Source organism: Mycteria americana, chromosome 21 (genome assembly GCF_035582795.1).
Source record: "Mycteria americana isolate JAX WOST 10 ecotype Jacksonville Zoo and Gardens chromosome 21, USCA_MyAme_1.0, whole genome shotgun sequence".
Lineage (NCBI taxonomy): Eukaryota > Metazoa > Chordata > Aves > Ciconiiformes > Ciconiidae > Mycteria > Mycteria americana.
Genome location: NC_134385.1, coordinates 4906628 through 4931777, shown reverse-complemented (window position 1 = coordinate 4931777; position 25150 = coordinate 4906628). Strand labels below are relative to the sequence as shown.

General features: G+C 67.2%; 1 protein-coding gene across 6 annotated transcripts in view; it reads left to right on the top strand.

Annotated features, from left to right (window-relative positions):
* Window positions 1-15117, top strand: part of AHDC1 (AT-hook DNA binding motif containing 1) — a 54180-nt gene extending 39063 nt beyond the window's left edge. For 5 of the 6 annotated variants that reach the window (XM_075522190.1, XM_075522193.1, XM_075522192.1 and 2 more), the window contains 5 exons: window positions 5649-5811; window positions 6823-6863; window positions 7297-12381; window positions 12499-13151; window positions 14819-15117. In XM_075522190.1, coding sequence (XP_075378305.1) covers window positions 7374-12338 — 4965 coding nt within the window. In that variant the 5' untranslated portion in view covers window positions 5649-5811; window positions 6823-6863; window positions 7297-7373 and the 3' untranslated portion in view covers window positions 12339-12381; window positions 12499-13151; window positions 14819-15117. Of the gene's footprint in view, window positions 1-5648; window positions 5812-6632; window positions 6728-6822; window positions 6864-7296; window positions 12382-12498; window positions 13152-14818 lie in introns of those variants that run through there. The other variant, XM_075522191.1, reaches the window with a different exon arrangement.
* The last annotated feature ends 10033 nt before the right edge of the window (window positions 15118-25150 follow it).

Sequence of the window (25150 nt, the reverse complement as noted above, 5' to 3'; positions counted from 1 at the left end):
GCACCCCGACCTGGCACCCCGAGGGATGGGTGCTGGGGGGGGTGTGTGTGTCCCCCCGGCAGGGAGAGGGCAGAGGAGGGGGCCAGGCTGGCTGCTCGCCTCCCGCGCTGGCTCGACGGGGCGGGGGAACAAAGCTGGCACCGAGGAAAGCAGCTAAATTTAGCCCGTTTCCCTGCTAGCTCTGAACTGCGGCTCTGGGCTCCAGCCGGCCGAGGTGCCACCGTCTCTGCAGTCCATCTGTCGAGCGGTTTCACCGCCCCACCTCCCCCGGCCCCACCGCCGCCTCCTGTCCCCCCCAGCCAGGAGGGGGGGTCAGGTCCCGCCGGGGCCAAGGGGTTTGGGGCGGGAGAGGGGGCTGCGTCCTCGCTGGGTGATGCCACTGGGGCTGGGGACACCTGGGCGTGGAGGGGAGCGTGCCCCCCGGCATCCGTGTCCCCGGGCGGCTGCGCCCACCCAGGCCTGTGACGTGGGGGGAGAGGGTCCTCGCACGGGGAAATGGTTTCTTGCAGAGGGAGATGATTGCAGGGGAAAATGGTCGTTGCAGGGGTGATGGTTGTTGCAGGGGAGACGATCGCTGCAGGAGGGACGGCTCTTGCAGGGGAGGTGGTCATCGCAGGGGAGATGGTTGTTGCAGGGGAGATGCTTTCTTGCGGGGGACATGGTCATGGCAGGGGAGATGGTCATCGTAGGGGAGATGATCATGGCAGGGGAGATGGTTTCTTGTGGGGGACATAGTCATCACAGGGGAGACGGTCATTGCAGGGGAGATGGTCTTGGCAGGGGAGATGGTCATGGCAGGGGAGATGGTTTCTTGTGGGGGACATGGTCATGGCAGGGGAGATGGTCATCACAGGGGAGACGGTCATTGCAGGGAAGATGGTCTTGGCAGGGGAGATGGTCATGGCAGGGGAGATGGTCATTGCAGGGAAGATGGTCATGGCAGGGGAGATGGTTGTTGCAGGGGAGGTGGTTTCTTGTGGGGGACATGGTCATCTCAGGGGAGACGGTCATTGCAGGGAAGATGGTTGTTGCAGGGGAGATGGTTTCTTGTGGGGGACGTAGTCATCACAGGGGAGATGGTCATGGCAGGGGAGATGGTCGTTGCAGGGGAGATGGTTTCCTGCAACAGCAGGAATAGGGGCCTGACCAGGCATCCCCATCCCTGCCCACCTCGAGGGCACCGTGACGTGTTACGGGGCTCAGGGCTGAACCCATCAAGGGTCCCACCAGCTCCGGGACCACCAGGCCTGGATGATGCCACCGGCCAGGCTGGGGACTGTGCTGCAGGAGACCCCAGTGGCAGCACCACACCTGGGGCCAGGCCCGAGAGAAGGGCTGTGTCCCCCGACTTAGCGTCGTCCCCAGCAGCGTGGGGGCATCGGTGTCCCCAGGGTCCCCGCTTCCAGGGCCAGCCGGGATTTCGGAGCTGTTTTGGCAATGAGTTTCCCACCCTGCCTTGCTGCAGCGCTGGGTGGTTGGGGGGATGCCAAGACCTGCGGGCACCCCCTGCTTATAGCCCGGCGGTCCCAGAGCCCCCTCCCCGGTGCCAGGGCAGGTGCCTGAGCCTGCCCCAGGGACGTGGCACCCCGGGGTGCCATGGGAGGGTGGCTCCCAGCCCCAGCTCTCCCTCGGGGCCACGACTCCCAGGTGCATTTGCCCCACGCACCAGCCAAGCCCTTCCCAGCAGCACCATCTCCTCCCGCAGCAGCACCGCATCCCGGCACCGCCTCGGTGGGACGTGTTCCCCCACCAGCTCCCTCCTCGGGGGGGGACCCCAAAAAACCTCTGCTCTGGCGACCGACAGCCCCGTGAAGGGAACCAGCAGCCGAGCGGCTCGGCTGGACCCGTTACCTAAGATGAAACCCAGGCGCCATCTGCTCCATCTCCTAATTACCGGCGCGGCAGAGAGGGCAGGCGGCGGGGGGACGTGGCAACGGACAGGTTCAAACCGCGGAGGGAGCGGGGTGACAACCGAAGGAGCGGTCAGGGCTGCCTGCAAGCACCCCGCACCCCTGCCGGCAAGCACCCTGTGCCCCAGCACCCATCCGTGCCCACCCCTCTGGACCCCCGGCTCTTGCCCTGCTCCCAACCCGTGCGCCTGCAGCATCGTGGGGCGGTGGGGTCCCCAAGGCGGGTGGGTGCCCCGGGTTTCTAGGGGGGATCCCAAAGCACCCCCGGTGCTGATGGGTGCCCCCGTTCTGGAGGCGGGCAGGGCGGCGGCAGGGGATGCCCGACGCGCGAGGTGCAGGCAGGGTGACGAGGCAGGGGGAGGAAGAGGAGGGAGCAGGACCTGCGTGCTCGGGGGTGGCGGCCGCGGTGCCGAGGCAAGGGGGACGCGGAGGTCGGGGTGGCGGGGGGCGAAGGCGGGGGGTCCTCCTGCCTGCCCGACCGACCCCCCGTGCGACGCAGGGAGGAGGTGGCGGGGGGGGGGGGGCTGGCTGGGGCACACGGAAACCCTCGGAAAGCGCCTGCCAGGAAGCTGTCACTGGAGGGGATTTTCCATTGGTGTCAGCAGGCGCAGGATGGGGCCGGGGGGACTCAGGGGCCGGGGGGGGCCGGGTGTGTGTCAGCGAGCAAGGGGGGGTGCGGGAGCGTGCGAGGGACGGGGTGTGGAGGGGTCAGCAGCGGGGTGGGGGTGTACGAGGGAGGCACCTCCCCGGTGCCCTGGGGCCTGCGTGCGTGCGTGCAAGGGAGCTGCACCTCCGCTGTGCCCCCAGATGTGCGCGTGCAAGGGAGGGAAGCCCCCGCCACGCCCCGGCCGTGCGCGAGCGTGCGTGTGAGCGTGCAAGGGAGAGGCACTGCCACGGAGTCCCCGGGCTTGTGCAAAGGCGGGCGCAGGAGTGGGACACCCCCGATGCCACATCGTGTGCGCGTGCAAGGGGGGGGCACCCCTGCGGTGCCCCAGCTGCGTGTGTGCACGCGCAGGGGACAGCTGTGCCGGCTGTGCACGCAGAACACGGGGGACGGGGTGTCCAGACACCCCACCACACCCACGTGGGGGTATTTAGGGCCACCCCGACCCCTCCCAGCGCCCTGCGGTGCCCCGGGGACCTGGGAGGCGTCGGGACGATGGGGAGGACCCCCCGTCCCTGGCGCTGCTGCCGCGGGCAGCTCGGCTCGGTGCCCCGGCGGGGTGGGAGGCGTCAGGCCGTCGTGTCCCCATCTGTGTGGCGGCTGGGTCCCTGCCGCCTGCCTGTCTCCCGGTGGCATCTCCGGCCCCACCCTGATGTCTGGGTGGCCTCGGAGCCGGGCACCAAACCACGTCCGTGGCTTGCGGGGCCATTCCTCTGCCGCAAGCTGCCGCCATGCCGGTGCCAGGCGAGCCCTTCCGTGCCCCCCGCCACCAGCGCTGGGGGTCGGGGCTGGGTGCCAGCAGCCTCAGGGGACCTGGGGGGGGGACACACACACACAGCAGCCCCCCGCCCCCTCATGGTACCACCTCTCCCACCCTGCAGCACCCCTGCCACCCAAGCGGGAGCCCCCTGGGAGCCTGTCCAGGCTGGGGGGGGGGGGGGGGGGGGGGCCATGCCACTCGCCGCCAACCTCTGTCAAGCCTGAAACCGTTAAACTAATTAAAGCTTTGCAGCAGCAGGATTAAGCCCGGGCAGGGGAGGTGGCGAGCCCCAGGTAGTCGATTAGTTCACCAGGCGAGGATATTGGATTTCTCCGAGGCGAGTCAGCAGTCTTCGGGGGCTGTTATCTTTGCAGGGCTGCGGGGTCAGGAGGTGGGAAGCGGAGGTGACTGCAATCTCACCCGCTTCCCCCCTCCTCAGCCCCCCCGGCCCCGCCGCAGCACCCGGCCTCGCTGCCTCTCCCCCGCCCGCGGCGCCCATCTATCTCTCCCTCTTGCTTCGTTCCCTCCATCCCTCTTCGCTTGTGTGGTCTCGGCTGGTGTTTTGTAACCAGCGAGGAGAAAAAAAAAAAATTAAAAAAAAAAATAAAATAAAAAAAAGGGGAAAAAAAAAAAAAAAAAAGAAGGAAAAAGGCCCTACCCCTGGCGAGCAAGCCAGGAATGGCGAAGTCCGGAGAGCCTAATGTGAAACATGTGGCGGCTGCCTGGGGCTGAGCAGGGAGGTGAAAGTGAGCGCGGCGGCGTGGCGAGCATCCCGGCGTGCCCGTCTCCCCCCCACAGCCCCCTCCCCACCACCCGGGGCCAGGCTCCCGTCCTGCACCCCGTGGCGTGGCGGGGCGGTGGTGTGGGGATGGCGGGTGCTGCCCGTCCCTGTGGCGTGGCGTGGCGGGTGCCGGGTGGGGGGCGCAGGTGGTCCCCGCCGTGGGGGGCAGCCGGATGGCGGCGGTTCGGCCTGGGTGAGGGAGGAGCGCTGGCATGGCGCGGGGAGCGTCCCCCTCCTTGTCACCGGACACGTGGCCTCGCCGGGGGCGGCAGCGGGTCCGAGGGCAGGAGCCTGACGCCGGCCAGTGTGGGGTAAGAGCCGGCTGGACGGGCAGGGCAGGGCAGGGGGGACGTGCCCAGCACCTCTGGCACCCCTGGGCGCGCGCCGGTGGGTGCCATGCACCCCGTCGGGGACCCCATGGGCATCCCACAGGGTTTGCCAGCGCATCCGCAGCTCCGTGCGCCGTGGACACGCGGGGGGACACCGGCACAGAGACGGGGGGGCCGCGCCCCGTGCCCCACGACACCCCGGTCCTCCCCGTCGAGCCGTGCGCAGCGTGTGCGGCAGGGACCGGCTCCCAGCGGCTGTTCTGGAAAACCTCCCGTTTGCTTCCTTCCTGCCTGCCTCCCCTCCAACAGCTCTCCGAGCACATTAGCAGCTTCATCAGAGACTAGACCGGTCTTTCTAGCACATATTTTCCTGCTCCACATTGCCCTTGGTGTAACTCTACACCGTGCAGGCAACACGGCAGCGTTTGCCGGAGAGGTGCCCGCATCGCCTTCGTGCCAGCGCTGCGCCCAAAGGCTGACGGGGAGACGGGGAGGGGGGGATGCGGATGGACTGACAGGTTTGAATTCTCTTTCCCTGCCTTGTTGATAAGTTGTCACGCTAATCCAGACACCGGGAAGAGCCTGGATCACGCCGAGCGGCTGCGTGTGTGTGTCTGCGGGTGTGCGCTGGGGGAGGGAGCCAACAGGCAGGGATTCACACGCGGCTCTGGGTGGGGGGAAAACAGGCGGACACGCGGGGACGGGGGACCGCGAGGGGTCGGGGGGCTCTGCCGTGCACCCCTGTGCCGGATGGGCAGCTGCCTCGGGTGCCTGGACCCCCAGCACGCCGGTGTCACACGGGGGAGCAGGGGGCCCTGCGCGCACACGCGTGTGCAACCCGCACATCCGTGTGGCCGTGCGCGCGCGTGGGCCTGCAGCCTGGCGGGGAGATGCCCGGCCTCGGATGGGCAGCCCCCAGCTCAAGGCACGGCCACGGCGGGGAGGAAAGGGGTGTCCCGCCCCAAAATGCCACCCTGTGCCCGGCCGTCCCGTGACGGACCCCATCCTGTGGGGTGGAGGGGACAGCGTGGGTCCACTTGGGTGTCCCCGTGGGCGGTGGCTTCGAGGGGGAGGCGTGAAGGGGAGGCACCCAGCGTGCCCAGCCCTGCGGGCGCCCACGCCGGCCCAGGGCAGGGCAGGGGGTGCTCCCCGGGGAGGGGGCCGCCGGGCTGACACGCGGGGGTCTCTGTGCTTGCTCGAGCAGATGGGAGCTCGGTCGCCTGCCAGCCCGTCGCACTGGAGAACGGTGCCAGCCCGCCAGCCGAGTGGTTCCCGCGCACCCAGGGCTCCGGCCCCCGCCAGCCCGGCAGCGACGGCGACGGCAGGAGCTTCAAAGTGAACCTGCACTGCAAGCACCCCCGGCCCAGGTACCCCGGGGGGGCCCTCGCCCCGGGAATGGGGAGCGGGGGCTGCACCGGGAGGGGGGGGTGGAAGCAAATCTTGCTGCCTCTGCTCTGCCCGTCCCTGCCTTGGCCGGAGTGGGGGGGCTGCAAAGCATCCCGGGGGGGGGGGGGGGGGGGGGCTCCGCGGCTTTGCAAAGCCTTTGGCTGGGGGGGGGTGGGGGGCAAAGAGGGGTGCCTGCAGCCCCCCGTGGGGTGCAGGGTGGGCTGTGCAGTGGGTGCATGGGCGCTGTGCCAGCTGCCGGGCACCCCTGCCCACTCGTGGGTGCTTGTGCAACACACCCCCGCGCAGACTTCGCTTGTGCCCCCATTGCCAGCGAGGGGAAACTGAGGCAGACGCGATGCAGGGGAGGCGGGGGGGCGGGGGTGTCCCCAGGGGCTGCCGGCACCGGGCGGTGTCACCTCGGGTGGGGGCAGCAGCTGTGCGTGGGGTGTCCACGGGTGGGTGGGAAGGAGGTGGGGCGGGGGGGGGGGGGGGGGGGCGGAACATGCTGAGCCACCTCCGCGGGCAAAGGAGTCCCCGCTCTCCCTCCCTCCCCCCCCCCTCCCCCGGTCTGTCTGTCCGTCCGTCCGTCCGTCCGGGCCGGGGCGCTGGGCGGGGGGGCGGCGGGGCCGGGCCGGCGGCGGGCGGGAGCGCGGCTCGCCGGGGACACCTAGTGGCAGCGCGGCCGCAGGGCCCCCGCCTCGCCCCCCCCCCCCCCCGGTCCCCCTGGAGGGGTTGGTGGGGGCAGGGGGGGGGGGGTAAACCTGTCCCCTCTGTCCCCCAGATCGGAGGCAGCCTCCCCTCCCCTTCCCCGGCCCCGCCCCGCTGGCAGCCCCGACGCCAGGGTGATGGGCGGGCGCTGCCCTCTCGGCTGTGGGAGCTCGGGAGGATCGGCCCCTGGTATGTCCCTTGCAGGGACTGGTGCTGGGCGTGGTGGGCACCCAGGTTCCCCCCCCCCGGCTCGGGGCTAACCCTCCGCACCCCTTCCTTTGCAGAGACCTCAAGTGCAATAGCAGGAGCAGCAGCAAAGCCGAGGGTAAGTCCCAGCCCCGCGACCCCCCCGGACCCCCCGGCCCTGCCCCACGGGGGGGGGACGGGGCAGCCCAGACCCCCGCAGGCACCAGCCACCCCGCTTCCCCTTGGAGGTGGCTCTGCGCCGGGGCCAGCCGGGGGCTAGCACGGGCGGATCTGCCGTGGGGCGGGCGTCCAGCCCCCCCTGAGCAGGGGGAGGGGGCCAGACCCCATTTCCCCACCGCTGCGGTGGGCGAGGGAGGAGACTGGTGGGTGGTGGGTTCAGGTTCCCACCTTGCCAGCCGGGTCCTCGCTGGTGACGTGGCAGGGACGAGCCGGGCGGGCGGATGCGGGCGTCCCCTCTCCGCGGGTGGCGGGGATGGAGCAAGGCGCTGCCGGCTGCTTTCGGCCGGCGGTGCCCTCGGAGCCTCACTGTCCCCCCTCTCTGCCCCACGCAGGTCCCGGTCTCACCTTCCCCGACCCCCATGTCAGCAACTGCTCGGCCAAGCGGCACGCGGGGGAGGAGGAGGTCAGGATGCGCGTGAAGCCCCCGGGCCCAGTGGTAACGACCAGCGTTGTGCGTGGCTCGCCCGACTACGTCCGAGAGCCCAAGTTCTACCCGCCGGGGCACCCGGCGCAGCGGCCCCCAGCCTGCCCGGCGGAAAAGGCCTTATCCTGCAGCGTGCTGAGCTTTCCTGAGGGCTCGTGCCCTGCGCTCAGCCGGGAGCACCAGGCAGGCTCGCTGCTGCACGGCGACCCGGCCGACCGGTGCCAGAGCGTGCACGGGGGCACCAAGGCGGCGCAGGACTTGCTGGGCTGTGCCGGCGAGCCCCGGATCCTGGGGGGCAGCGCGGAGGAGGCAACCGCCCGCGATCGGGCGCCTAAAACCTTCCCCAACGTGACGCTGGCCTCGGGCCGCTGCAACGTCGACAGCATCCTCGCCTTGCTCCGGAGCAAGTGCGGCAACGGGCACATCAACCTCCACCCCGTGGTGCAGCTCATCGACATCATGAAGGACCTCAACCGTCTCTCCGAGGACCTCAAGAGCAGCGGGGTGCACCTGGACTGCGGCAGCCTCCGCGGCGGCGGCGGCGGCGGCGGCCATGAGGACAGCCGCCTCCTGCCCGCCGACCGCGACCTCCAGTACAGCTTCTTCTCCTCGCCCTCCCTGGCCAACAGCATCCGCAGCCCCGAGGAACGGGGGGTGCTCTGCAAAACCGAGCCGCCGCGGCATCCCCGGGCCCCGGCCCGCGACGGAGAAGCCGACAGCGGTGGGGGGAACGTCCCACAGCCCCCCGGCCACAGCGGGGGCTTGGGGGGGGCCTCCAAAGCCCCGGCGGACGAAGCCGGTTGCTCCCAGCCTGACGCCGGCGATTACTCGGACCTGGCCGAGGCGGACATCCTAAACGAACTGGCCTCCCTGGCGTGCCCGGGGACGCAGCTGCTGGAGTCGCAGGCGATGGAGCCGCAGCCCCAGTTGCTGCCAGCCCAAGAGCTGGACTCCCAGTCCCGGCTGCTGGATTCCCAGTCCCTCGAGTCGCAGCCCCAGCTGCTCGATTCGCAGAGCCTGGAGCCGCTGCCAGAGTCACTGGAGCTGCAAAACCTGGAGCCGTTGGGGTTGCAGTCGCTGGAGCCGCTCTCCGAGTCGCTGGAGCTGCAGTCGCTGGAGCCGCTCTCCGAGTCGCTGGAGCTGCAGTCGCTGGAGCCGCTGGCGGAGCCGCTGGGGCTGCAGACGCTGGAGCCGCTGCCGGGGGCCCTGGAGCCGCCGCTGCTGGACGCGCGGGCCCCGCTGCTGCCCGCCGAGCCCTCGCTGCTGGAGGCGCAGCCGCTGGGGCCCGTGTCGGAGCTGCTGGAGGCGCAGCCGGGCGCCGGGGACCCGCTGCGACCCCACGGGCTGCAGCCCCGGCTGGGGGGGTGTCCCCTGGGCAGCGTGGTGAAGCGGGGCCCCTGCGGGGGCCGAGGGGGCGGGCGGTGCGGTGAGGACCACCGCAAGTACGCCCTGCGCCGGACAGACAAGCCAAAGATGCTGTGCCGCCGGAGGAGGGCAGGGCGAGGGCGCCGGGCGGACGTCACCCCCGAGAGCCGCGTCTTGTCCCCCCTCGCCCTGCCTGCCGAGGTGCCCTCCGGGCCCGAGGAGCCCGGCACCCCGCTGCTGGCCCCCCCGCCGCCGCCCCCCGCCACGCTGGACCCCGACGAGGTGCCCAAGGCCCCCGCGACAGGGAAGAAGAGCAAGTGCCGGGGGGTGAGGAAGATGGTGGTGAAGATGGCCAAGATCCCCGTGTCCCTGGGGAGGAGGAACAAGACCACCTACAAGGTGTCATCGCTCAGCAGCAACCTGAACCTGGAGGGCAAGGAGCTGGCGGCCAGCAGCTCCATGGAGCCCACGCCGCTGCTCAAGATGAAGAACAACGGGCGCAATGTGGTGGTGGTCTTCCCCCCCGGCGAGATGCCCATCATTCTGAAGCGTAAGCGGGGCAGGCCTCCCAAGAACCTGCTGCTGGGCCAAGCCAAGCCCAAGGAGCCCGCCCCAGAGGTGAAGAAGAGGAGGAGGAGGAAGCAGAAGCTGGCCTCGCCCCAGCCCTCCTACATTGCCGACACCAACGACAGCAAGGCCGACTACTCGGACGTGCTGGCCAAGCTGGCCTTCCTCAACCGGCAGAGCCAGTGCTCGGGGCGCTGCTCGCCGCCCCGCTGCTGGACCCCCAGCGAGCCCGAGTCCATCCACCAAGCCCCCGACACCCAGAGCATCTCCCACTTCTTGCACCGCGTCCAGGGCTTCCGCCGGCGCGGCGGCAAGGCGGGGGGCTTTGGCGGGCGTGGGGGGGGCCACGCCGCCCGCGCCGCCCGGTGCTCCTTCAGCGATTTCTTCGAGGGCATCGGGAAGAAGAAGAAAGCCCCCGCCGCCCTCCACGCCGACACCATGCACCCGCGCAAGCGGGGCCGGCCGGAGCCCGACCCCGTGGGCAAACCCAAGCGAAAGCGACGGGCCCGCAAGAACGGGGCACTCTTCCCCGAGCCCAACCCCGGGCAGAGCTTCGGCGACGGCCCCGCCGAGTGGGCCGGGGGGGAGAAGGGCAGCCCCTGGGCCCCCCACCACGGCCACCCCGGCGGCCAGGCCGGCCGCAACGGCGGCTACCAAGGGGCCGAGGCGAGGCCCTTCCACGCCGCCGGGCTGGAGTCGGGCTCCTCCGGCCGGGCCGGCTTCTACACCGGGAGCACGCCGTCCTCGCAGACGGAGGCCGGCGGGGAGAGGCACAGCCTCTTCACCGGCTATTTCCGCTCCTTGCTGGACTCGGACGACTCCTCCGACCTGCTGGACTTCGCCCTCTCGGCCTCCCGCTCCGAGTCCCGCAAGTCGGCGGCCGCCTACACGGCCCCTCCGGCTGCCCTGCCGGGCCAGCGGGGCCTGGCCGCCTACCCAGCCCGGGGTGGCAAGGTGGCTGCGGCAACCCCCGGCGCCGAGGCCGCCTTCCACGCGGCGATGCAGGGCCGGCCGGCCTTCCCGCCCGGCCGCGCTGCCGCTGCCGCTGCCGGCTACGGCGTGGCCCAAGGGTCGTCGGAGTGCCGGGGGGCCGAGGCCTTCCCCAAGCTGGCGCCGCCCTCGGCCGTCTCCCGGTCGCCCACGGCTCACCCGGCGGCCAGCGGCGCCCCTGGCTACTCCCCGTACGGCAGCTACGGCGCCGGGCAGAGCGTGGCACCCGCCAGCGTTTTCCCACCGGGGAAGCAGTACCCGTCGGCCCAGGACTGCCCCAACAGCAAGGACTGCAGCTTCGCCTACGGCAGCGGCAGCAGCCTCCCGTCCTCCCCCAGCAGCGCCCACAGCGCCGGGTACGCGCCGCAGACGGCCGGTCCCAGCCTGCCGCTGGGCAAAGCCGCCTTCTTCAACAGCGCCGAGCAAGGGGGGCAGTTCTCCAGCGCGGCACACACCCCCTTGCGCTGCGACAGCCGGGCCAGCACCGTCTCGCCCGGCGGCTACATGGTGCCCAAGGGTTCAGCCTCCTTCCAGCCCTCGCCTGAAAATTGCCGGCAGTTCCCCAGCGCCGCGCCGTGGGCTTTCCGGCAAGGCTACGGTGGGTTGGACTGGAGCTCGGAGGCCTTCAGCCAGCTCTACAACCCGGGCTTCGAGTGCCACCTCAACGAGCCCAACGTCATCCTGGACATCTCTAACTACACCCCGCAGAAAGCCAAGCAGCAGACGGTCTCGGAGACCTTCTCCGAGTCCTCCTCCGACAGCACCCAGTTCAACCAGCCGACCGGCTACCGGCGTGCCAACAGCGAGGCCTCCTCCAGCGAGGGCCAGTCCAGCCTCTCCAGCCTGGAGAAGCTGATGATGGACTGGAACGAGGCGTCCTCTGCCCCGGGCTACAACTGGAACCAGAGCGTCCTCTTCCAGAGCAACTCCAAGCCCGGTCGGGGCCGACGGAAGAAGGTGGACATGTTCGACACCTCCCATCTGAACTTCTCCTCCTCTTCCTCCTCCTCCTCCGTGTACCCCTCCAAGAGGAGCACGGGACCCCGGCAGCCCCGGGGGTCCCGGGGGGCTTGTGCCTCCAAGAAGGAGAGGGGGACGGGCAAGGCCAAGTTCCCCACCAAGTCGCAGGCGGTCAACCCCCTCTTCCAGGAGAGCACGGACCTGGGCTTGGACTACTACAGCGGGGACAGCAGCATGTCCCCCCTGCCCTCCCAGTCCCGGGGCTTCGGGGTGGGCGAGCGGGACCCCTGCGACTACGCCGGCCCCTACTCCATGAACCCCTCCACCCCCTCGGACGGGACCTTCGTCCAGGGCTTTCAGAGCGACTCCCCCGGTTTGGGGCAGCCGGATTTGGAGAGCAAGCACTTCCCTGCCCTCCCGCACCAGCTGGCAGCCCCTGGCCAGCAGACTGTTTTCGAGGCTGGCTTGCAGAAAGCCTTCTCGCCCAACTGCTCCCCGACCTTGGCCTTCAAGGAGGACCTACGGGCGGGCGACATCCGCAAGCTGCCCGCCTGCGACTCGCTCAAGCACAGCATGCAGGGGGGGGCCCTGCCGCACGCCCCCCACCTGGCCTGCCGTGATCTCCCCATGCCTCAACCGCACTACGACTCCCCCAGTTGCAAAAACCCCCCGTACTGGTATTCCCCCAACGCCAGCACCCGTAGCCCCTCGTACGACGGCAAAGCGGGGGCCGGTATGCTGGTAGACTTCATGGGCAGGACGGACCCCCCGTGTCTCAACCCCCACTTGAGCAGCCCGAGCGGCACCCACCCCTCCAAGGGCGAGAAGGAGCCCTTGGAGATGTCCCGGGCTCACCACCGAGGACCCTACACTTGTCCCTTGATCAATGACTTGAACATCTCCCCCGTACCGAGAGACTCAATGCTGCAGCTGCAGGACAACTACAGGTACCCCAGTTTTGCACCCCAAGGGCACCCCGTCATGGCCCCCACCCAGAAGAGCGGGTTTTTGGGACCCATGGTAGAGCAACAACACCCCGAGGACACTTTTACGGTCACCTCATTGTAGTGTCTGCTGACGTGCCAACCGGACAACGAGGTTTTGTTACAGGGTAGGTGGGGGAGCCCCTCCTAGGGGGGCGAGGGCGGGGGGCGGCAGGGGGGGGGACGGGGCACCCCCGGGCCCTTCTCATCGTGTCCCCCCCTTCCGTGTTGTGTTTCTCTTTCAGAGGTAATTTAGCCAGCACTTTTTTCTGGAACACTTTTCAAGTTCTCTATTTAACTGGGATTGGAACCGTTTGTTTGTTTTCTAAAAAAAAAAAAAAAAAAATTAAAAAAAAAAAAGGAAAAAAAAAGGAAAAAAGGAAAAAAAAGTTAAAAAACAAAAGGAAAAAAAATAATAATAACGGACGAAGAGAGAAAAACCCCGTTTTTTCCCCCTCCGCACTCAAACCCGCTCCGCCTGCCAACCGCCTGGCTCTGCTTTCCGGACTGCCACCCCCACCTCCCACCCCGCAGCAGGACAATCGGACGGACGGACGGACGGACGGATGGACGGCGCCGGCCCCCGCCGAGCCCAGGGCAGGGGCGCAGGCAGGGAGGGCAGGCAGGCTGGGCAGGAGGCGGCCGCGGGGCCTGGGGGTCAGCAGCTGGGTGCCCCCTGCCCGCAGCCCGGCCGGGGGGCGAGGGCAGCCCCCTCGGCCGCCCCGGGGGGTCTGGTTGGGGGTTGGTTTTTTTTTTTTTTTTTCTTTTCCCTCCCGTCCGCTCGCTTGCCGGGGGTGTTTTTCTCGCCGGATGGATGCTGATGGGTGTTTGGGAGAGCTGACCCCCACCAGGCTCTGGCAGCTTCGCCAGCGGGGCTCGGAGATGCCACCGTCACCCGGTAAGTGCCACCCGAGCCCCCTCGCTGCCCGATGCCCGTCCCCTGGGAGGGTGGTGAGGGGCTGGGGGCCGGGAACCCGGGGGGCAGCGGGGGTGCGCTGGGTGCTCTGCGCCTTCCGGTGGGGTTTCTAACCCAAACGCACCCAGTGAGGTTCACCCACTGGGTGCCCCCAGCCCCTTTTGGGCCACAAGTGCTTGCCCCGGGTGTTGCCCCATGGCCAAGCATCTGTGGGTGGCTGGAGCCTGGGGTGCAGGGTGCTGGGGTCCAGGGTGGTGGGGTGCCGGGGTCCAGGGTGGTGGGGTGCCAGAGCCCAGGGTGCGGGGTACTGGACCCCAGGGTGGTGGGGTGCCGGCTGTTGGACCCCGGGTGTGCCAGAGCTGGGGGGGGGGTGGTGGTTGTGGGGTGCCCCAGAGCCCTGGGTATGTGGGTACCAGCCTGGGGGTGCACAGGAGCCCCGACCCCTGGGTAAATGGGTGCCAGATGGGGGGTGAGCAGGACCCCAAAACCCTGGGTATGTGGGTGCCAGACCCCTGGGTGCATGGGTACCAGGCGGGGGGTGAGCAGGACCCCAAACCCCTGGGTACGTGGGTGCCAGATGGGGGGTGAGCAGGACCCCAAACCCCTGGGTACGTGGGTGCCAGCTGGAGGGTGAGCAGGGCCCCAGACCCCTGGGTATGTGGGTGCCAGATGGGGGGTGAGCAGGACCCCAAAACCCTGGGTACGTGGGTGCCAGCTGGAGGGTGAGCAGGGCCCCAGACCCCTGGGTACATGGGTGCCAGATGGGGGGTGAGCAGGACCCCAAAACCCTGGGTATGTGGGTGCCAGATGGGGGGTGAGCAGGACCCCAAACCCCTGGGTACGTGGGTGCCAGATGGGGGGTGAGCAGGACCCCAAACCCCTGGGTATGTGGGTGCCAGATGGGGGGTGAGCAGGACCCCAAAACCCTGGGTATGTGGGTGCCAGACCCCTGGGTACGTGGGTGCCAGATGGGGGGTGAGCAGGACCCCAAACCCCTGGGTATGTGGGTGCCAGATGGGGGGGTGAGCAGGACCCCAAAACCCTGGGTACGTGGGTGCCAGATGGGGGGTGAGCAGGACCCCAAAACCCTGGGTATGTGGGTGCCAGACCCCTGGGTACATGGGTGCCAGCTGGAGGGTGAGCAGGGCCCCAAACCCCTGGGTATGTGGGTGCCAGATGGGGGGGTGTGCAGGACCCCAAACCCCTGGGTATGTGGGTGCCAGATGGGGGGGTGAGCAGGACCCCAAAACCCTGGGTATGTGGGTGCCAGATGGGGGGTGAGCAGGACCCCAAAACCCTGGGTACGTGGGTGCCAGACCCCTGGGTACGTGGGTGCCAGCTGGAGGGTGAGCAGGGCCCCAGACCCCTGGGTACGTGGGTGCCAGCTGGAGGGTGAGCAGGGCCCCAGACCCCTGGGTACGTGGGTGCCAAAGGGGGGCGAGCAGGACCCCAGACGCTGGGGCACGGCTCCATCCCTCCGCTGCAGGGAGCCGGGGCAGGCAGGGCTCCCCGCCACCCGGTTGCCGCAGGTCCCACCGAGTGGGTGCCCTGGCACGGTGCCGAGCCCCAACCTCACGCCCGGCACCCCCGGCCGGGACGAGGTGCCGCGACGGTGGGACACTCACCCCTCTCTCGCCTCTCCCCCCCAGCCTGCCTGCCGGCCACAGCACCCTCGGCCCCGCGCCCCCCACCCGTCCCGGCCACCGGAGCAGAGAGGAGAGGAGGGGGCTGCCGCCAGCGGGGTACCCCGGCCCTGTCACCCCCCGCTTCGCCCGCCGGCCCCCGCCTCGGCCGTGGCGCCGGCGCCGCGTTCTCTCTCCTCCCGGCCAGAAGCAGAGGGACTCTTTAATTTTTATTTTTTATTTTATTAATTTTCATTTTCTGCACAAAACCAGCAATTGTAAATACTTTTGAAGAAAAGAAGTAAAAAAAAAAAAAAAAAAAAAAAGTTTAAGGAAAAAAAAAATTTTAAAAAGCTGAAAATTCACACACAAAAAAAAAAAAAAAAAAAAGAAGAGAGAGCCACGCACCGGAGGGAGAATCAAAAAGTGACCGAGAACAGAGAACTAAAGCGACCGAGAGGCAAATATGCAGGAGAGAAGAGCAAAAACCCACCAGTATGCACTGAGAAAAATTTATTTACAGATCAATCGACAAAAAAAAAAAAAAAAAGAAAAAAAAAGTAACAATAACCTATTTATTGTATATAATGTTTTATTATAAATCGTGTCTTGTATATTGCATTCTGTACATCTGCTGTGGTTTTGTGGTGTGCAACTTCCGCATGGGTTCCTTGGGTTTCCGTTGCCTTTTTTTAATGACGATGACGATGATTTGAGTTTTATTTTTATTATTATTAAGAAGAACGAGGCGGGTTTTTTTTGGCAGTACACACCCAAAGATCCAAATTTGTATAAAAAAAAAAAAAAAAAAAAGGAGTTTAAAAAAACCAACAAAAAAATTAAAAAAAAAAAAAAAAGAAGAAGGAGAAATCAATCACACACCCTCTTGGTGGGGAGGGGAGCCGGGGGGGCCAGGGCGCGGGCTGGGGCAAAGAGGGGGCCACCGGCTTTGCCGTGGCCCCCGGTGCGGCGGTGGCGACGAGCTCAGGGTGTGGGTGCACACGTGGGTGCCAGGGGGGGCTTTGGGCTCCTCTCCCCCCCCCTCCCCAGGCCGTGTCCCCTGTGTGTGTGTGTGTGTCCCCCAGGGTTTGACAACTTCTGTACAGCTTTGTGGATTGTGGAAAAAAAAAAAAAACAAAAAAAAAAAAACCCAACCAACCAACGAAAAAAACCCCACAAAAAAGAAAACAACACCCTGAAATGAAAAAAAAAAAAGGCAAAATGCAAAAAAAAAAAAAAAAAAAAAAAGGGAAAAAACTCCCCACCTGGTCAAAATAGACCCCCTTCCCCACCCCTCCTGTGCTGCCCCTCCCCAGCTGACCTGCGCAGTGCTTGTGCTGCCCTGGCCGGAGCGGCCCCCCCGGCGAGCCCCCCGGCCCCCGCTCTTCCCCTCGACTGGTCTTTTTGTGTTATTTAGGAAGGAATTTTTAATAGGCACTTTTTTTATATTAAAAAAACCCCTATATATTGAGCCATGCCCGCTGCTTTCTTGCTTCTCTTTGGGGGTGGCACGGCCTGGCTGTGCTGGGGGGGGGCTGGAGGGAGGCTGACCCCCGCCTGGATTTGGGGGGGATGCCAGGATCCGGCCTAAGGTGGGAATTGCAGTGAGAAAGCTGAATTTTGGTGCAAATCGGGGTGCGGAACGGCACGGGGGGGTCCCACTGCTGCTCCCCCCCCCAGGATGGGGTGCCAAGGGGGGGTCTCGGTGGCACCTGGAGCACGCCGGGGACCCGCTGCCCTCCCCGATCGCCTCGTGCTCGGGGCTGTGGGTGCAGGAGTTATTGCTGGGGGGGCTCCCCTTGGCTGGGCAGGATGGGTGCCCACCCCCCCCGGCACCCATGGGGCACCCATGGGGCACCCAGGGAGGGGGGGGGGGGGGACACGCAGGGGCCGGAGGCAACTTCACGGTGATGGATGGGAAAAGCGCCAACACCATAAAGGCGCAAAAGGGAGAAAAATAAGCAAAAAAAAAAAAAAAAAAAAAAAAATCCACCAACTTCCAGGACTGGGAAGATGAAGGCTGCAGCATCCTCCGGGCGAGGAGAGGGGGGGCAGGGGGGGGTCGGGGGATGGGGGGGGGGGGGGGCAGCTACCTGTGGGTGGGAGAGGTGAGCGGTCCCGGCGGGGTCAGGGCTGCTGCAGCGCGGTGCTTGTGCAGCGCTGGGGGGGCCGGGGGGAGGCGGGAGGTTGCTATGGAGAAGAACACCCGGTGCATACTGATGGCGGGGGGAGCGGGGGGAGCGGGGCTGCCGGCACCGCCGCAGCCCGGGAAGATGTCGGTGCTGTGCGGGGAGAGTGTGTGCGTGTGTGTTGGGGGGGGGGGGGGGGGAGATGCTGGGGGATCCCCCCCTCCTTGGTGGGCTGGGGGACCAAGCAAAGCCCCCCCCCCCGGGGACACGCAGCTGGGTGGGCACTGAGGGAGCCTGGTTCAATGCAGCCCCCCCACACACACGTTTCAGGGTGCGAGGGGCACCCTGAGCCCCCGGCCGGGCGTGGAGCTGGACACCCACCCCCCCCCATGTCCCAGGGGTGCCGGGAGGGAGAAGGGGGGGTGCCAGTCCCTGTGCCCTAGGTGAAGGTGGTTGGGCATTTGGAGGGGACTGTGTTTCCGTCCCTCCCCACCCCAGCGCCCTGCAAGTGCCCCCCCGAGCGCTGCTGGGTAGGGGTCGGGGGGGCTGCGGGTGCTGGTGGGTCACGGACCCTCCCCAAATCCGGCTGGGGGCCTTTGGCAGCGTGGCCGTGTGTGCGCGTGGCGTGTCCCCGCTGGGGACGAGGTGGGCCCCGCGGTGCAACCGCATCTCTGCTGGGGCCAAACTGGGGGGGTCACTGCTCCTCTGCGGCCCCCCTGGGTGCCCCCCAGATGGGGCAGAGCCCGCAGGTAAGCTGGGGGAGATGCTGCGGGTGGAGGTGATGGGGAGGGCTGGGGGGCTCTGCCGGCACGGGGGACCTTGCAGAGGATGCTGCCTCTCCACCCTGGGGTCCCACGGGTGCCTGGGGACCGGCCACGCTCGCTGTGAGCACCCTGGTGCTGAGTGGTTTGGGGGGGGGGGGGCGCTTGCACCCCTAATGCCGCACACTGGAGCTTCACCCGGCGAGCTCCATCCGCTCCCCGTGGGCTGGTCCCTGCTGGGCGCCCACTGGCCTCATCCAGGCTGAGCTGCTGCAGGAACCCCACCGCTGGTGCTGACCCTGGGGGTGCTGCTCACGCCTGGCACAGCTGGAGGGTCCCCCCCACCCCGGCACCCCCACCCCAGGGTGGCCGCAGCACTGGGAGGCTGCTGGTGGGGAGGGGACGGCGGTTGGAGCACCCCTTCCCACGGGCCCCCCACGTGGCGCAGGCAGGGTGCTGTGGTTGGGATGAAAGGGGACCCCTCGGGGGAGCACCCCAGTGCCGTGCTCTCACCAAACAGCCCCAGTCGTTGCTCAATGGGGAAACTGAGGCACGGGGACGCAGAGGGGACAACAGACTTCCCGGCTGCTTCGCCCACACCGTGGCTGCGCCTGCATCCTGCGCCCATCCCGCAGGCGCCAGACCCCCCGGCTGGCTCCCATACGGCCACTCCTGGGGGTCTTTTGGGGGTGCGTGACCATTCCCACCTTGGCTCCAACACGATGCTTCCCAAAAGCATCAAATTTGCTCTTTTCCCCCTTATTTTTCCTCTCTTTCATTTCAGGTCGCAAAAAGCAGCAGCGAAGGAGGACGAAATCCGTTGTGGCCTGATTAACACCCCGGTAAGGCGGGTGCAAACGAACGCGAGACCAACGACAGCACCAGGGTGAGCCGGGAGAGAAATCCCCCCGGGAGGTAAACCCTGCCGGGAGGCATCGCCTGGCACGGCCACAGCCTCGCTGGGCACGGCCGGCTGCTTGGAGCACAGCTTGATTTTATTTATTTTATTTTTTTTTATTTTTTTTTTTTTTTTAAGACTCAATTAAATCTATCAAGCAGCGTGCGCCGTTTCTGAGGCTGAAAAGCCTCGTGATTGGGCTGATTGCTGGGGGTTTATCAGCACAGCCCAGCATCGCCGCCGCCGCACCCGGCTCTTGCCTGGGTTTTGCCAGGCAGAGGCTGCTTGGGGAGGGCGGCGGGGGGGGGGGAGGAGAAAAGACTTCAAAATTTGGTGGGGAAACGGTTGTTTTGCTACTTCTTTATTTGCATGGCGTGTGTTTATCAAAGGTTTCTGGGAGCTGCTTGTGGGGGACACCCGGGGCGAGGCCGGCACGGTGCCACGCAGTGCCCAGGGTGACATGGGGTGAACGGGGAGAGGAAAGCCTGGTCCCCCGGCGCCTGGCTGTGCCGGCCCGGCCACGCCGCGTCCTCGGGATGGAAGTGATTATTTTAATTAAGCAGCTTTGCTGGGAGGAGGTTTCTGGCCTCTCGTCGCGCTAACGATGCCGGTGCAGGTGAAGGTGCTTGGAGCCCGGGGATGCTGCAGGACAGCGGGACAAGGGATGCTCCGCGTCCCGGGCACCGGCAAAGGGGTGCAGGGCTGACCCCGGAGCCGCTGCGCCACAGCGAGCTGGGGCTTTGCCCGCATGTGCCATGGGGAGCGTGGCTGTAAGGAGGCTCGTCGCGCTGCTGCCGGGATCTGGCGTGTGCCGGGGGGGAAGGCAGCTTTGCCGCCATTTCGACTTTTTCCATCCCCTTGGAAACAAGGCAGGAATTTGCCCTCGTCCCGCTGCCCTCCCCTCCTGCCCATGGCATGGGGACGGATCCGGGGGGCAAGGCTGGGGAAATGCCCCGTTCCCAGGGAGGTGAGGGGCAACGTGCCGGGGCAGAGGATGGCGTGTGCAGATGCACACATGTTGCGCACCCGGTCCCGGCTGCACCGTCACCCCGGCACTGGCAAGCACACGGGATGCCCATGCCGGTGCCGAGCTCACCCCAGTACCGGCACTCGGCTCAGACGCTGCCCGCCGGCACCGGAGCAGGGTGACGGCACCGGAGCAGGGTGACGGCCGCGTCGCCCGCTCCAGGCCTGGGGTCTGGCCCCGGGGGGCAGCGGGGGGACCCTGCCTTCGCCCCACAGGGCCGGGGACAGCGGAGCTGCCTGGAGCTGCCCGGGAGGTTTGGACACCCCCTTCTCCTTCAAATTAATGGCTGTGCCGTGAAGAAAATTGAAGCCATTATTCTTAGCTCGCATCCTTTATACCCACCAACTTCAACCACTTGACATGCTAATCACAAGCTAACGAGGAAGGGAGGCGATTTCCCACGTCAGACCTGCAATCCAGTGCATCTGGCAGCCGGGGTGGGGAGCATCTCGTGCACCCCACCTCTCGTGCCCACCGGCACCCCTGCCCCAGCGCCGGCACCCCTGCCGCCGCACCGGCCCTTCCGGCCAGGAGCAGCCTGGCAAACAGCCCCTTTAGCCCTTTCGAAGCCCCCCCGCCACGTCCCCGATGGCTGCTGGCCCCCCGGGACAGCCAGGGAGGGGGCACGGGGCGATGGCGATGCTCCCCAGAACCATCCCGCCACAGGCAGCCCGTGCCGTGCCACGTCCCCGCCGCAGGAACGGCCTCCTGCGCCGGCAGCGGAGGCGGCGCAGAGCCCAGCTGGAGGACCAGACCACCCCTGCTTTTCCCAGAGGAAGGGCCAGGCCCTTGGAAGATATTTCCACCACCACCCCCCCCGTGTCCCCCCCCATCCTCCTTCCGCTCCTCCAGCAGCAGCTCAGGCTCCCCATGCGCTCCCCTCGCCGGGGTCCAGCTGAGCCCTGGCGCATTCGTTGCACCCACCGCAGGGCTGCCCATCCCCAGCCACCCTGGGGCTGGATTCGGCCCAGCCGCCGGCCAGGCAGAAAGCTCTGGAGTCCATTAACATTCCCCCGAGCGATCTAATCCCCCTCTCTGCCCTGGCTCTGGCTTTTACCTGGTTTTAATCAAGCCCAGCCTGGCGCCTTTTAAATAACTGGGGCGGATGGCACCCGGCTGCCCGCATGGCACATGGGTGCTGCCGTCCCCAGGGCGGGTGCCGGCGCGGAGGGGGAGGCAGGGGCGGCCGGGGGCAGAGCGTTTGCAGAGGTCTCCACTCTCCAGTAATTTTAAAAGGCGTTTTGGAGCCGGAGGAGCTGAGATCAGCAGAGCGGGGGCCAGGAAAGTGAGGGAATAAAAGCAAAGGCTATTGCAGGGGTTGTTATTAATATTTGCTGGCTGATGATGGCGGGGGGGGGGGGGGGAGCTGGCACTGGGGGGGTGGGCTGCATGCCCGCCCCGTGGGGAAAGGGCAGGCTGGGCTTCCTATGAAGGGAGGGGGATTTGGCAGCCGGGCGCCTGGGCTCCTTCCTGGCACCCAGGGACGGGGTGGGGGTGCAGGAGCCATGCCAGCACTCCTGGGGCTCGCGCAGCTGCCGGCGGGGCCCCGGCTGGGGCGAGAGGCGATGCTCTCCACGCCGACGCTCCTAAACCAAAGCTCTGGGGCACAGCTGGGGTGTGTCGGGGGGGGGTCCCGGACCCCCTGGGGTGGGGGTACCCAGGGGACACCCCCCCCCCAACCCCCTGGGGACTAGAAGGGTGCGAGGGGAGGGATCCCCGGGGGGGTTCAGCCTCCAGGGGCTTCGCCACGTCCCTGCTGCAGAGGGAGCAGGAGCCTGGGGGAGCGGAATCCCCGCGGGGGTCCTGGATGGGACCCCCCTGGGGAGGGGGCAGCTGGGCCCCCCCGGCTGGGGCTGGGGGCTCTGCGGGGTCGTGGTGGCCTTGCCTTGCAGGAAGGAGCTGGGAGCGATGCCGGTTCCCCCCAGGCTGGCAGTGGGGCTGGGGGGGGGGGGGAGTCTGGGGGTGCTGGGGTGGAGGCACCCAAGGGGCAGCACACAGGGTTTTGGGGGGCAAAGCGTGAGCCAAAGCCCCGGAGTTTGTTTTCCCAGGGGCCCCGGCTGTGCGAGTTATCAGCAGCGGCAGAAGCGCGGTGCTTCCCGGCCGGGTGTGCGCGCCGGCTCCTCGGGGAGGGATTAAGGGGATTATATTATTATTTGTTATCACTGAGGGGGGAGAAAAAAGAAGAAACCTCCATTGCTGGGAACTCTGCCTAATCGGAGCAGAGATTAGCTGCCTGCCTCTGCCCGGCCGGGCTGGGACAGCTCCTGTGGGCACTGGGGCTGCAGGTGGCCCTGCCCAGGATGGGGGTCTGGGGGGTCTGGGGGTCCGGCAGCAGGAGCCCAGTGGGGTGACACAAGGCCGCCGGGTCCCTGGGGAGCCACCTCGCCTGCCAGCCACGTGTGGGACCAGATTTTGGAGGCGACGGTTACTGCCCGAAGCGGTTGGCAGAGGAAATGGTGGCTCCTCTTCCAGCCTCCCCCGGGACCATGGGGACCGTCACCCTCGGCCAGGCGCGGTGGCACACTGGCCCTGGGGGAACCGGCCCCGTGGGGACCGTGAGGGGACCGTGGGGACCCCGTGAGGGGACCGTGCACAGGGCAAGCTGGGAGTGTTGCTCTGCCCCAGGGATGGCGAGAGCTGCCTCGAAGGCTGCTGCCGAGGGCGAGCTCACGGCCGTGGCCGTGGTTTTCCGTCTCCCCCACGGATCTCGGCAGGTTCGGGGGGAGCAGGAGCTCAGCTTGGCAGCACAGGCAGGGGGTTTGTGCCTCCCCTGGCATCGGGACGGGGGCGAGTGCCCCCAGCGACACCCCAGCATCCTCGGAGGTTGGGGACAAACTTGTCTGTGGTCCCCTGCTCTTGCACCCCACCAGGCAACCCTGAGCCGCAGGGTGAGAAATGGAGCTCCCAGGAGAGCCGAGACTGGTGCCCGAGCAGCCCCAGGGCTCCTGCCAGGCGAATCTCTCCCCATCGCGGCACTGGGACGTGTCGGCCGCCCTTCCTCCCCCTCGTCTGCTGCCTTCACCCTCCTCCTGCAGCCGTTGCGTGGCAGGCGGTGAGTGATGCCGCTGCCAGCTCAGCCCTGCCTGGCTCCGACTCAGCGGGGGCCGCCCCGGCTGGGGCTGCTGGGGAAGACGGGTGGCTTGGTGGGGCGACGTGCCATGGGGCGATGTGTCGTGGGGTGACATGCCGTGGGACAATGTGCCGCGGGGCATCCCTGGGGGTGCAGGGGATGGAGGCTGGGCTGAGCCAGAGTGCTTCAGGGCATGCAAGGACGCAGGGGAGACCCTGCAAGTCAGCGTGGGCTCTGCCAGCCCCGCACCGGCCCCCGGTAAGGACTGGCAGGGGAGCAGGAGGATGAGAAGGGTCCAGCTGAGCCAGGTACCCATGAACAGCGAAGTTTTGGGGTTCCCCCCTCGCAGCGGGGTCGTGTGCCCCATTCTATCCCCTCGTGTGCCCGTCAGGGCCGTGCTGCACGTGGGCACTGCGGGTCCTGCGCTGCTCCCTGCCCGCCCTGAGCCCCGCGGGGCTGCGGGAATCCACTGCCTGCCCGGTGGGCTCCGGTGGGCTGGGGATGGAGACGCCCCGGGACACCCAGCACAGAGGTCCCCGGTCCCCGACGGCTGGTCCCCTGGTGCCCTGGTCCCCGACGGCTCCACGGATGCCGGGGCAGGGTAGTCACACCCCGGGGCAGAGGAGGTGTGGGACCACGCTGGGTGCTCCAGGAGCCGGTGCAGCCATCTCAGGAGATCAGGCTATTTTTTTTCCCCCTCCTTAAGCCCCCGGCTCTGTCTGCTGGGCCGGGAGTCCCCCAAGGACAGCCTCACTCATTACACTGCAGCTTACAAGCGCACTTCTTGAATTTTTCTTTCAAAACCCCCAGTTTCCAGCAAGTGGAGGCCGAGCCAGGTTCAAACGTGGGGTGCAGGCACGGGGCAGCCCCTTTCCAATTTTGCCTTGCCTGTAGCGAGGCTGAAGCCACCACCGCCGCTGCAGAAAGCCCGTCATTAGAGCTGCTTCCGCGCACTCTTTCCGCTGATGGACCGCGCTATTTTCTTTAGTCTTTTATTTACACTTTATTGCTCTTGGTTTTGCACCGGCAAGCGCTGCTGGAGTGCACAGAAATCCTTCAGATCTCGGCTGGCAGCAGAGCTCTGCCTAATCATAGTCATTATCTGGAAGCAGGTAATGGGCATCTTTCCCATGTTAATTTGAAAACAGAATCGGTGAGAGCAGGACACCAGGGACGGAGCATGCTCCTGGCAGCCGCCGCTGCCTCCGGATGATTTTTGGGTGCCGGTGGCTTTGGCGGGTGCTGGCTGCCGGGCAGGGGTGGGTTTGGGATGGGGGCACACGCAATCCTGGGCACAACAGCTTATGCCAAGCCTTGCGGCTCAATAAATCAGGCGGGAAGGGGCTGCTGGCCGGCATCCCGCATGGCCGGAGCCCGTCCTTGCTGCCGCAGCAATAAAATCCCATGGCCTTGTTTTTTTGGCGGCGAGGAGGATGGCGGCTCTCCCTCCTCCCCGCGCCGCCGTCAGAACTTGCCCCTGGCTCGGCCCAGCGTGGCTGGGTCCTTCGTTAACAAGGACTCGTCCCTTTTATCCCCATCGGCGGGAGGGGATGGGGATGGAGGTGAGAGGCGAGGATTTCTCCCGGGGCCGGGAGGGGAAGGCTGGGTGGCGTTGGAGTTTCGTTTGCCGAGATACCATTAACGAGTGAGCAAAGGTTGCGGAGTCTCCATGGAGACAAGACAGCAAGCGAGACGGAGCGGGTGTGCAGCTGAGGTTAGAGCTGATTAGTAAATGTCAGCGGCGCAGCAACTGCCCGCTGCCACGCTGGCTCGGGGACCCGGCGGGCAGCGGGCACCCCAGGCACCCCACGCATCCCGGGCACCTCGCGTGCACCGTGCATCCGAGGCACCCTCTGCACCCCATCCATCCCGTGTGCCCCGTTGCATCCCGGGTACCCCGTGCATCCCGGGCACTCCATGCGTCCTGTGCATCCCGGGTACCCCGTGCACCCCGGGCACTCCATGGGCATCTCGGGTGCCCTGTGCATCCCGCGGACCCTGGCTACCCCATGCGTCCTGTGCGTTCCGGGCACCCCGTGCTCCCTGTCCGTCCCACGTGCCCCGTGCACCCCGGGTACCCCATGCATCCCCTGCACCCTGTGCACCCTGAGCACCCCACATGCCCCACGCACCCTGGGCACTCCATGGGTCCTGCGCATCCTGTGCACCCTGTGCACCCTGAGCACCCCACATGCCCCACGCATCCCCACACACCCTGGGCACTCCACGGGTCCTGCGCATCCTGGGCACCCTGTGCACCCCGTCCATCCCACGTGCCCCGTTGCATCCTGTGTGCACCATGCACCCCATGCACCCTGGGCATCCCACCCGCCCCACACGTCCCACACGCCCCGGGCACATCCAGGGGCTTCATGCACCCTGGGCATCCCACCTGCCCCATGCACCCAGGCTCACGGCTGCGGCCCAAATTGATGCCAGGGTGTCACGGTCCATGGGAATCAGGAGAAGCCCGG